This window comes from Artemia franciscana, chromosome 19, assembly GCF_032884065.1.
Source record: "Artemia franciscana chromosome 19, ASM3288406v1, whole genome shotgun sequence".
NCBI classification, from domain to species: domain Eukaryota; kingdom Metazoa; phylum Arthropoda; class Branchiopoda; order Anostraca; family Artemiidae; genus Artemia; species Artemia franciscana.
In genome coordinates this window covers 30,952,504-30,964,903 of record NC_088881.1, presented here as the reverse complement: position 1 = coordinate 30,964,903, position 12,400 = coordinate 30,952,504, and the positions used below count along the sequence as shown (strand labels likewise).

Genomic DNA, 12,400 nt, shown 5'->3' with positions numbered 1-12,400 from the left:
GACACCGGCAATGCCGCATCTAGTGGGGTATCAAGTTTGAACCCACTCCCCCGAACTTATTGCCTGGCTAGTAAAAAAGTAACAAAATGAATATAAACAAATTTTGATACGTTTCGTAATTTTTTTTGTATTCCCCTCCCGGAACGAAAATTCTGGTCATGTCCTTGGTCACTAGTCTACCCGGGCAGCTTAGGTGAAGTTTTGGAAATATCTCCTTCCAATAAGTCCGAATTACTCCCACCATAAAATTTTTGTGAAAAATACATTAAAAAGCATAGAAATCCTGGCTTTTCTGCTTAAACACACGTAACTTTCAGAGCATCACCCTTTGGAAATACCTACCGATCCCCCCTAAAGATATTGTACTGCTAATACTATTACTCCTAACAACTAACTGCAGTACCAAGCCGCCTGGGGCTAACACAGCTTTGCACGCTTCTCCAAACGAATGTATTCAGCTTCCCTCTTTACACCCCCCAAGAAGTCACGATTTCCTTTAAATGCTTGCTCACTACTATTTCTCCTCCATTGGGGGGCGAAATGCTTTTCGTTTGGCCCTAGATGGATTGCCGAAAAGGACGAATTTTGACAATCTGCTAACCTTCCAACCATCTTTCCTAGCCAGTCACTTGTCGAGAGGGGGCTTGAGTCCCTTCAAATTATTTAAAACTACGTATGTATTAGAATTTTTTCGTTAAATTTGAGAGTTGATGCGCCAATGAGTAACTGGGATAAGATTGAGTACGTCATAATTGAATTTTAGCTAACAATTTGAATTGGGGAAGAGTTTTTTTTTTAATACGAAAACGGCAACAAAGGAAATAAATGTAAAATTAATTGGAACCTCAATAATGATTAATGTCAGATGAACTATAGCTAACAATTTTAGTCAGGGAAAAAGTTTTGTTTAATATAAAAATAGCAACAAAGGAAATAAATGTAAAGTTAATTGGAACGGCAATAATAATTTTTTTTTTTAGATGAATTGTAACTAAGAATTTTAATTGGGGAAAAGGTTTTTTAATATAAAAATGGCAAAAAAGGAAATAAATGTAAAGTTAATTGGAATGGCAATAATAATTAATGTCAGATGAATTATAACTAACAATTTTAGTTAGGGAAAAAGTTTGTTTAATATAAAAATGGCAACAAAGGAAATAAATGTAAAGTTAACTGGAACGGCAATAATAATTTTTTTTTTTAGATGAATTGTAACTAAGAATTTTAATTGGGGAAAAGGTTTTTTAATATAATAATGGCAAAAAAGGAAATAAATGTAAAATTAATTGGAATGGCAATAATAATTAATGTCAGATGAATTATAACTAACAATTTTAGTTAGGGAAAAAGTTTGTTTAATATAAAAATGGCAACAAAGGAAATAAATGTAAAGTTAATTGGAACGGCAATAATAATTTTTTTTTTTTAGATGAATTGTAACTAAGAATTTTAATTGGGGAAAAGGTTTTTTAATATAAAAATGGCAAAAAAGGAAATAAATGTAAAGTTAATTGGAATGGCAATAATAATTAATGTCAGGTGAATTATAACTGACAATTTTAGTTGGGGAAAAAGTTTGTTTAATATAAAAATGGCAACAAAGAAAATAAATGTAAAGTTAATTGGAACGGCAATAATAATTTTTTTTTTTAGATGAATTGTAACTAAGAATTTTAATTGAGGAAAAGGTTTTTTAATATAATAATGGCAAAAAAGGAAATAAATGTAAAATTAATTGGAATGGCAATAATAATTAATGTCAGATGAATTATAACTAACAATTTTAGTTAGGGAAAAAGTTTGTTTAATATAAAAATGGCAACAAAGGAAATAAAAGTAAAGTTAATTGGAACGGCAATAATATTTTTTTTTTTAGATGTATTGTAACTAAGAATTTTAATTGGGGAAAAGGTTTTTTAATATAAAAATGGCAAAAAAGGAAATAAATGTAAAGTTAATTGGAATGGCAATAATAATTAATATCAGATGAATTATAACTAACAATTTTAGTTAGGGAAAATGTTTGTTTAATATAAAAATGGCAACAAAGGAAATAAAAGTAAAGTTACTTGGAACGGCAATAATATTTTTTTTTTTTAGATGAATTGTAACTAAGAATTTTAATTGGGGAAAAGGATTTTTAATATAAAAATGGCAAAAAAGGAAATAAATGTAAAGTTAATTGGAATGGCAATAATAATTAATGTCAGATGAATTATAACTAACAATTTTAGTTAGGGAAAAAGTTTGTTTAATATAAAAATGGCAACAAAGGAAATAAATGTAAAGTTAATTGGAACGGCAATAATATTTTTTTTTAGATTAATTGTAACTAAGAATTTGAATTGGGGAAAAGGTTTTTTAATATAAAAATGGCAAAAAAGGAAATAAATGTAAAGTTAATTGGAATGGCAATAATAATTAATGTCAGATGATTTATAACTAACAATTTTAGTTAGGGAAAAAGTTTGTTTAATATAAAAATGGCAACAAAGGAAATAAATGTAAAGTTAATTGGAACGGCAATTGTAATTTTTTTTTAGATGAATTCTAACTAAGAATTTTAATTGGGGAAAAGGTTTTTTAATACAAAAATGGCAAAAAAGGAAATAAATGTAAAGTTAATCGGAATGGCAATAATAATTAATGTCAGATGAATTATAACAAACAATTTTAGTTAGGGAAAAAGTTTGTTTAATATAAAAATGGCAACAAAGGAAATAAATGTAAAGTTAATTGGAACGGCAATAATAATTTTTTTTTTAGATGAATTGTAACTAAGAATTTTGAATTGGGGAAAAGGTTTTTTAATATAAAAATGGCAAAAAAGGAAATAAATGTAAAGTTAATTGGAATGGCGATAATAATTAATGTCAGATGAATTATAACTAACAATTTTAGTTAGGGAAAAAGTTTGTTTAATATAAAAATGGCAACAAAGGAAATAAATGTAAAGTTAATTGGAACGGCAATAATAATTTTTTGTTTTAGATGAATTGTAACTAAGAATTTTAATTGGGGAAAAGGTTTTTTAATATAAAAATGGCAAAAAAGGAAATAAATGTAAAGTTAATTGGAATGGCAATAATAATTAATGTCAGATGAATTATAACTAACAATTTTAGTTAGGGAAAAAGTTTGTTTAATATAAAAATGGCAACAAAGGAAATAAATGTAAAGTTAATTGGAACGGCAATAATATTTTTTTTTAGATTAATTGTAACTAAGAATTTGAATTGGGGAAAAGGTTTTTTAATATAAAAATGGCAAAAAAGGAAATAAATGTAAAGTTAATTGGAATGGCAATAATAATTAATGTCAGATGATTTATAACTAACAATTTTAGTTAGGGAAAAAGTTTGTTTAATATAAAAATGGCAACAAAGGAAATAAATGTAAAGTTAATTGGAACGGCAATTGTAATTTTTTTTTAGATGAATTCTAACTAAGAATTTTAATTGGGGAAAAGGTTTTTTAATACAAAAATGGCAAAAAAGGAAATAAATGTAAAGTTAATCGGAATGGCAATAATAATTAATGTCAGATGAATTATAACAAACAATTTTAGTTAGGGAAAAAGTTTGTTTAATATAAAAATGGCAACAAAGGAAATAAATGTAAAGTTAATTGGAACGGCAATAATAATTTTTTTTTTAGATGAATTGTAACTAAGAATTTTGAATTGGGGAAAAGGTTTTTTAATATAAAAATGGCAAAAAAGGAAATAAATGTAAAGTTAATTGGAATGGCGATAATAATTAATGTCAGATGAATTATAACTAACAATTTTAGTTAGGGAAAAAGTTTGTTTAATATAAAAATGGCAACAAAGGAAATAAATGTAAAGTTAATTGGAACGGCAATAATAATTTTTTTTTTAGATGAATTGTAACTAAGAATTTTAATTGGGGAAAAGGTTTTTTAATATAAAAATGGCAAAAAAGGAAATAAATGTAAAGTTAATTGGAATGGCAATAATAATTAATGTCAGATGAATTATAACTAACAATTTTAGTTAGGGAAAAAGTTTGTTTAATATAAAAATGGCAACAAAGGAAATAAATGTAAAGTTAATTGGAACGGCAATAATATTTTTTTTTAGATTAATTGTAACTAAGAATTTGAATTGGGGAAAAGGTTTTTTAATATAAAAATGGCAAAAAAGGAAATAAATGTAAAGTTAATTGGAATGGCAATAATAATTAATGTCAGATGATTTATAACTAACAATTTTAGTTAGGGAAAAAGTTTGTTTAATATAAAAATGGCAACAAAGGAAATAAATGTAAAGTTAATTGGAACGGCAATTGTAATTTTTTTTTAGATGAATTCTAACTAAGAATTTTAATTGGGGAAAAGGTTTTTAATACAAAAATGGCAAAAAAGGAAATAAATGTAAAGTTAATCGGAATGGCAATAATAATTAATGTCAGATGAATTATAACAAACAATTTTAGTTAGGGAAAAAGTTTGTTTAATATAAAAATGGCAACAAAGGAAATAAATGTAAAGTTAATTGGAACGGCAATAATAATTTTTTTTTTAGATGAATTGTAACTAAGAATTTTGAATTGGGGAAAAGGTTTTTTAATATAAAAATGGCAAAAAAGGAAATAAATGTAAAGTTAATTGGAATGGCGATAATAATTAATGTCAGATGAATTATAACTAACAATTTTAGTTAGGGAAAAAGTTTGTTTAATATAAAAATGGCAACAAAGGAAATAAATGTAAAGTTAATTGGAACGGCAATAATAATTTTTTTTTAGATGAATTGTAACTAAGAATTTTAGTTGGGGAAAAGGTTTTTTAATATAAAAATGGCAAAAAAGGAAATAAATGTAAAGTTAATTGGAACGGCAATAATAATTTTTTTTTAGATGAATTGTAACTAAGAATTTTAATTGGGGAAAAGGTTTTTTAATATAAAAATGGCAAAAAAGGAAATAAATGTAAAGTTAATTGGAATGGCAATAATAATTAATGTCAGATGAATTATAACTAACAATTTTAGTTAGGGAAAAAGTTTGTTTAATATAAAAATGGCAACAAAGGAAATAAATGTAAAGTTTATTGGAACGGCAATAATAATTTTTTTTTAGATGAATTGTAACTAAGAATTTTAATTGGGGAAAAGGTTTTTTAATATAAAAATGGCAAAAAAGGAAATAAATGTAAAGTTAGTTGGAATGGCAATAATAATTAATGTCAGATGAATTATAACTAACAATTTTAGTTAGGGAAAAAGTTTGTTTAGTATAAAAATGGCAACAAAGGAAATAAAAGTAAAGTTAATTGGAACGGCAATAATAATTTTTTTTTTTTAGATGAATTGTAACTAAGAATTTTAATTGGGGAAAAGGTTTTTTAATATAAAAACGGCAAAAAAGGAAATAAATGTAAAGTTAATTGGAACGGCAATAATAATTTTTTTTTTAGATGAATTGTAACTAAGAATTTTAATTGGGGCAAAGCTTTTTTAATATAAAAATGGCAAAAAAGGAAATAAATGTAAAGTTAATTGGAATGGCAATAATAATTAATGTCAGATGAATTATAACTAACAATTTTAGTTGGGGAAAAAGTTTGTTTAATATAAAAATGGGAACAAAGGAAATAAATGTAAAGTTAATTGGAATGGCAATAATAATTGATGTTTCAAATGAATTATAATTAACAATTTTAGTTGGGGAAAAAGTTTTTTAATATAAAAACGGCAAAAAAAAGAAATAAATGTAAAATTAATTGGAAGGGCAATAATAATTCATGCGAGATGAAAGGAAATGATGGTTGAGGTTTTTTTATGGCATACTTCTTGAACGCATGTCCATGTGTATTCCAAATTTTAGGGAGGCATCACGAGGTTTTTCTAGGGAAGGGAACTAATGCTTAAGCCAAAATTTTAGCGTCAAAAGCTTAAGATTTTTAACCGTTGGCATATTTTAATGTAAATATACATGGAATTTACTGAACGATCTTGAGAAATATCTAATTATAGGTCGAGCTTAATTCGTTTCTAGTCAACAACTAACCACATATGCTTTCCAGGGTTGCCGCCTGTAGCACGAAAGTGCTATTTTAGTACTTTTATTATGTGTAGTACGGTAGCACGTGCTGGGTGTTGCTCAAATAGTGCTAGAATAGCACGAAAGTGCTATTTTAGCCCTATTATAGTCATTTTTTTTACTATGCACCGAGAATTGCTGTGTAGCTTGCAAATATGGGCGATCTTAGTACTTTAGGAACTGACTGTCGTGGCAACCCTGATGCTTTATGTTCAGCTATACAGACGTGCCTATAGTGATTTTCTATGAACAACAATTAGCTTATGTGAAATTGCTGATGGTATGGGAACTACTACATTTGATTTTATACTCATAATTAAAATACTTTTTAAAATACTTCCGTTACTTTTTATGCCCTACTGCTTATATTTTACCATTAATCTCCTTGGTTTTAATGTTTTTTTTTTAGATTTGCTCTAAAAAATGTGATGGAATACAGACTTGTGCGCAAGTGGGCCACTCTTAGGACCATCGTAAATGTCAATTTTTTCATAAATATTTGTATATAATTGGTCTGGCTCTTTTCTTTCGCATGAACCCTCCTCCACCCCCGTATGCAATCAATTGCAGTAAAGTGCGGAATTATGGTCAATTATGAACATAATGATGTTAGTCAATGAATCATGGGCAATGCGGTATCTGATAAATCTAAAACAATTTACTATGAAAGCATATAGAAGGATACTGCATTCAATCTAATATATAAAATGCATATCGAAATGTCTAACATTTAAAATTTCTGAATGTATATCATCTTGTGTTTGCATGAGTCGATAATACTGACCATAACTAGTCCCGTCTGCCCTCAAATTATGTTTATCGAATTTTATATTATATTGGACCCCTTCCCTGGGAAATTTCGTCTGATGCCCTCCCCCTCCAGTTTTCGCTGTTTGCAACTATGTCCATGTACATCATGCACAATTACTTAGTTAACCCTTTTCGTTTTTTAATTCGTAACCATCATAAATTACCTTGACAAACTTACGGAAGTAACCATGCGAAAGAGGGAAATCTACTGAAGGTTGATATTAATTGCAGTTTGATCAATCAAAGCGAAGATTTGATTGAGCTGAAGATTTAATTTTATGGTATTTTGGATCTCTTCCCTGGGAAACATTGTCTTATAACCCCCCCCCCCCCCCCCTCCCCCCTCCCCCCTCAGTGTGAAAGAGAGAGATCTACTGAAGGTTGTAATTAATTGCAGTTTGGTCAATCAAAGCGAAGATTTGGTTGAGACGAAGATTCAATTTTATAGAATTTTGGACCTCTTCCCTGGAAACATCTGTTATAACCCCCCCCCCCTTCCCCAAATGCGAAAGAGGGGATCTACTGAAGGTTATTGTAATTAATTGCAGTTTAATCAAGCAAAGCGATGATAATCAGACATCTAGCAATAATACTTTTTTTTTATGCAAGCTGCATCTGGACCATCTCAGTCTGAGCCAGTGAAGCCAGGTCCTTTTGACGATTTGCTAGGGGATTTGGGATTAACTATCAAGCCCCAGTCGAAAGAAGGCTCGGGCAGCATTAATAACTCTCCAGCAAGGCTAAGCACTGGCTCAGGGGCTGAGAATCTTCAAGCTTCTCCTGCTAGAGTTGGCTCAGGTACTGTATAATTTTCTTCATTTCTTATTACATTAAAAGTTGGGACAAATCCAGGGGATAGTTTTATGGGCATAGACCCCCTAGAGGGTCAATATCTGTTCAAATCAAAGGATTAGATTGCCAAAAAGACCCCTGAAGGAGCTGAAGTTTTGTTCGTTCCCTCTGTGGGGTTGTTGTTATTTTAAATATAAAGAGTACATATAGGCAAAGCTGTCCAAATAGTCGATCGGTAATTTAAAATTTTCTTCGGTTTGAAGTTTTTGAAATTTAACCAAAATTTTAATACGGAACATCTAAATTCGGTTTGAAACAAAATTTAAATTTTCTTTGAACGGCTCGGTAATTCAAAATATCGCTTCAACAAACTTAAAAAAATTATTTAAGCAGCGATTGCTTTTATCTTTCTAAGAAATACAACCAAATAAAAATGTTTTGTAAAAAATGCCTTTTTAAAATAGTAAATCAAAATATGAAAATTATAAGTGTAAAATTTAAAAAATCTGTATAGCACCTGCAAGTTCCGTCGGCAATGATTGGCTCTACTCTTATGTTGGACATTGCGAAATCGTTCAAATTGCTGGAAAGTTTTTTTTTGGAACAAACACAATTATGCATTCGATTGAAACGTGCAAAAATGATCTTCATTTATGACAAGAATGGTCTACAAATGGACATTTTGAAAATCAAAGAGGGTTGCACCCTGATACACCATTCATATCAGACTTTTATGAAATAATCAGTGGCTCAGTGCAATACGATGAGCCTCCATCACTTATTATTAACATTGATTTCGTATCTCTATCATATCCAAATGATGCACCTTCTATTGTGGCCTCGTGCTTGAACAAGTGTGTCTGTATGCCCAGTTTTTTAGTGGAAAAGCAAGAGCATTCTCACAGGCTCCACTCTCAACTGTCAAGTCGGCCAGCTCTGCCACGTCAGCTGCTCACACTCCCTGTCGTGTTAACTACCATTTCTGCTGATATTACGTGATGATATTTGTGCAGAAAATTGGTTGCGTTGATAATGCGCTCATAGTTAGTAGTAAAAAAAAATGGAGTTTTTATACATTTAATGGATGAACAGTCAGCCACTGCAGTAGTCATATCTGTCTTGGATTTTTCTACGATTAGCCATGGCTTGATGCCACAAACATCAACGGACTATCTCCTCTACCGTCATATTCGTGCCAGGGTTTTCTAGAGATCCCGCACTTTCAGCATTAGTATGAAGAGGCATGGAAGTTCTAGAATCGTGCAACCGAACTTTAAACCAAAGAATAACTTTATCTCCCAATCAAGTTTGATTTCAAGATTGAATATTGCCTGTTCCGACTGGCAATAGAAGACTAAGCAGTGAATTTGCTGCCAAAAATTTGGCAATTCGCATGAGAATAAAAGAGCTATGTTAAATGTAGGCAGTCTTTCACGCTTACAAGGATAGAGCGTGTTAGGTTCAGATTTATAAGCGCTTTATTGTGGAGGGAATCATCGTACCAATAGTTTGGTATGTCCAGGGCTTAAGAAACACCCCCTCCCCATGCTGCAGCAAATTGTTGCAGCTTTACCTTATGATGTTTTTGTGCGGGTGGAAAACTTTATTGCCTTCATTTGAGTAGAGTTAATCTGATGCGAATTACAAAAACAAGTCGTACACATGCATGATATACTATTGCGATGTATATACACGATATATCATCCGGTATGTTGGGGGATAGAGATCTGGAAAAGGGACGCAGAAAAGTTTTACTCCTATTTTTTGACGTCACAGATTGATACAACCTATTTATTATTATTTTTTCTGATTGCATTCTTTTTACCATATTTGCGTTTAGAGATAAAAAAAAATTAGTTTTTTGGCCCATTTTTTGCCCCGATTGGCCCTTTTTGTGCCCCAATTGGCCTTCCATTTCCTCAGGAATGACAGCTGTAAGTTTTAAACTGATGTAGGATGCCAAGGTTTTAGGCCCATTTACATGTCATCTAACTCCTCCCCCCATTGGTGCCCATAAGCTGAATTTTCGGGGGAGGGCTTATCTGGTCCAATGCTGCGTAATAGAAATCAAAAAACAAAAATATAAAAATATAAGGCAGCGTCAATCAGCTAGGGGGGCTGGTGCCCCCTGCTTCCTCCCCTTACGGGTACCCAAGCTTTCCCATTTAGTCCTCTTAGCCAGACAACGATCTTGCAAGTTTTAGTAAATCGTAAAGACAGTATTTTCTACCCTTTGTTTTACTAATTTTTTGTTGTCGGTGTCCTGGATTTAAAATGTTCTTCTATATCAGGGTCCACTTGGCCCAGGGACTTTCAGTTTTAAACTTTAATCTGTTCAGAAAAAATATTTGTTAGCCTTTTTCCAGGCCCAGTTTCCAATGCCCCCTTTTCTTTTTTTGTGAATTAATGTCCCTTTGCCTCAAGGAAACTCAGGTATGAATTTCAAGCTGATCGAAAAATAGTTTATGATCAGTTTTTGCAAGGCTCTCCCGTCCCCCAACTTGATTTTTTTGTATTATGACTCCTTCCAGCGCAGAGACTTAAGTTTTAAGTCCCTATATAATATAAGTTAAGGCATTTACTTATATAGGTTAAAGTATAAGTTATATAATTTAAGTAGTATAAGTATAAGGATATAAGTTTTGAAATCCTCAGGATAATTTTTTTTTGTCATTTTTGATTCCAGTTTTTGTACAGGGGGAGACGGACGTGCCTCCAAATATTTTCTTGGTGTTTGACTCCTCTTTGCCCAAGGACGTAGACTACGGCTACCAGTTTCAAAGTAATCAGGGCGAAATAATTTTTGGACCACTTCTGTGACTCCTAAAAACCTTATCCGTTAGATAACCAATTGCATTACCAAGACCAAACATGTCTCTCTTTTCCACCGTGAAACCTATCTATAAACAATAGATAGTCGCATAATTTACGGCTCTTCCCCAATGGGCTATGGGTGTTATTTCGTCCTCGGAGACATATCTATTGGACCTTTCGAGTGTTCTAAACAAAACGGATATTTTACAATTTCGATTGGATGTTTTGAATGGCCAAGGGAGGAGATGCAGATAGCAAAAAGGGAACGGGATTTGGGCTGGCTGCCCTCAAGTTGCTTTTGACACCTAAAAGGGGATACAAGAACTTTAAATTTCCAATCGAATGTGGCTTTTCCAAGTTTCTAGGACAATTCCTTCCATGCGAAGTGGCGGAATGAAAATATAAAGAAGGATGGAATGGATCTTAAATTGAGGTAAAATGACCCTTTTATAGGCTACGCTCAAGGGTGCTGCTTCTTGATTTTCTAGTATGTGTTAACTGTTTATTCTTCTTCTTTCTTATTGTCTCTTTAAATCTGTTGATAAAAATTCCCAAACGTGAAGCCATTACAAGTGGGCCTAAGTTAGTATATGTAAAAAAAAAAAAAAAAAAAAAAAAAATCAGGGTTTTAACTCTTAGCCATTATTTTAGTTTCCCTTTCATTTTCATGCTAAAAGGAGAGATAGGTTTTTTGACAGAGACAAAGAGAAAGAAGAAATTATTTTTAGATCACTGCAATGTCGAGAATTAATCAATGTCAACCCTGTTGGCAGACTCGTTCTTAGAGTTGGTGGTACCCGCAGTAAAATTAATTACAGCGACCCCCTCCCGAATCAAGTATAAACAGAAAAGGCTGAATCGAAGTGAAAGATTGAATCGGAATTGGTAGTTCCCAAGCCGCGTTGCTCGGGGTAGTTACCCCAGCTAAACCCTCACCCCTTGGAACGGCTCTATCCCCTGTATTAGAAGAGTATTTGAAGTCCTAATTGTTTGCATAACGTTGATATTTGTGATGAACTGTTTTTTATATCTTTTCTAGGCTACGAAATATTTGGGGACGTTATACAAGCACAAACAGTCTCTGGCTTTGCTTCCGCACCTAAATCTTCAAATCAGCAAAAGGTTATAACCGGAGATTTGGATTCTAGTCTGGCGTCTTTAGCCGAAAATTTGAATATAAACAAGGCAATGACGCCACAAAGTAGACCGTAAGTTTCTGTACTTTTTTAAAAGATGGAATTGTTTTTTTCGTTTCTACTCAGGATCTGATTGGGGAAGGGTATTTTTTTGGGGGATATCCTACAAGAAAGTTAAAAAAAACGCATCAAAAGTTTGTGTTTTACGAGTCGGAAAAACATTTGTTGTTGTTTTTTTATGGGGGGGACCCCTTCCCCCTGAATACGTTGTTGACTTACCTCATAGAATCGAAGTCTATCAGAGACAAAAGGGTACTAATTCTACTACTTTCAATTTTTTTTTGTAGAGGGGTTGGGTTGAAGTGTTTTTTAAACTATCCGTCTTCCGTGTATAGTCAAATTTTATAATGAAAAAAAGGCTTCATGCTCTTTCGCTTTTTATTTATTTTTTGTTTTTTAGAAAGGATGGATTAAAATGTCCGGAAAAGCAAGACTTATTGTTGCTTTTAATTTTGACTATTTGTTTTGCATATAGACGATTTTATTGAAATACTTTTTAAGCTGTTTCTTTTATTTATTTACTATCTTACCGCTTTCTTACACATTTTTTCTAGGGGGAATTGGGTCAAAATTAAAAAAACTGAATTTTAACCTCTTTTCCCCTGTGTAGGTTCATTGGATCAGTTTTTGAAAAAAATAATGAGCGTACTTATTCATTTGCTTTGAATTTAAGTAGGGTGGTTCCCAACATGGGATGCAACTCCCACCGGTGGGGTATAGTAA

General features: G+C 31.5%; 1 protein-coding gene across 7 annotated transcripts in view; it reads left to right on the top strand.

Annotated features, from left to right (window-relative positions):
• LOC136039551 (phosphatidylinositol-binding clathrin assembly protein LAP-like) overlaps positions 1–12,400 on the top strand; it is a 119,371-nt gene that overhangs the window by 86,891 nt on the left and 20,080 nt on the right. For 4 of the 7 annotated variants that reach the window (XM_065723383.1, XM_065723381.1, XM_065723384.1 and 1 more), the window contains 2 exons: positions 7,485–7,673; positions 11,521–11,689. In XM_065723383.1, coding sequence (XP_065579455.1) covers positions 7,485–7,673; positions 11,521–11,689 — 358 coding nt within the window. The remainder of the gene's footprint in view (positions 1–7,484; positions 7,674–11,520; positions 11,690–12,400) is intronic. The other 3 variants (XM_065723386.1, XM_065723387.1, XM_065723385.1) reach the window with 1 other exon arrangement.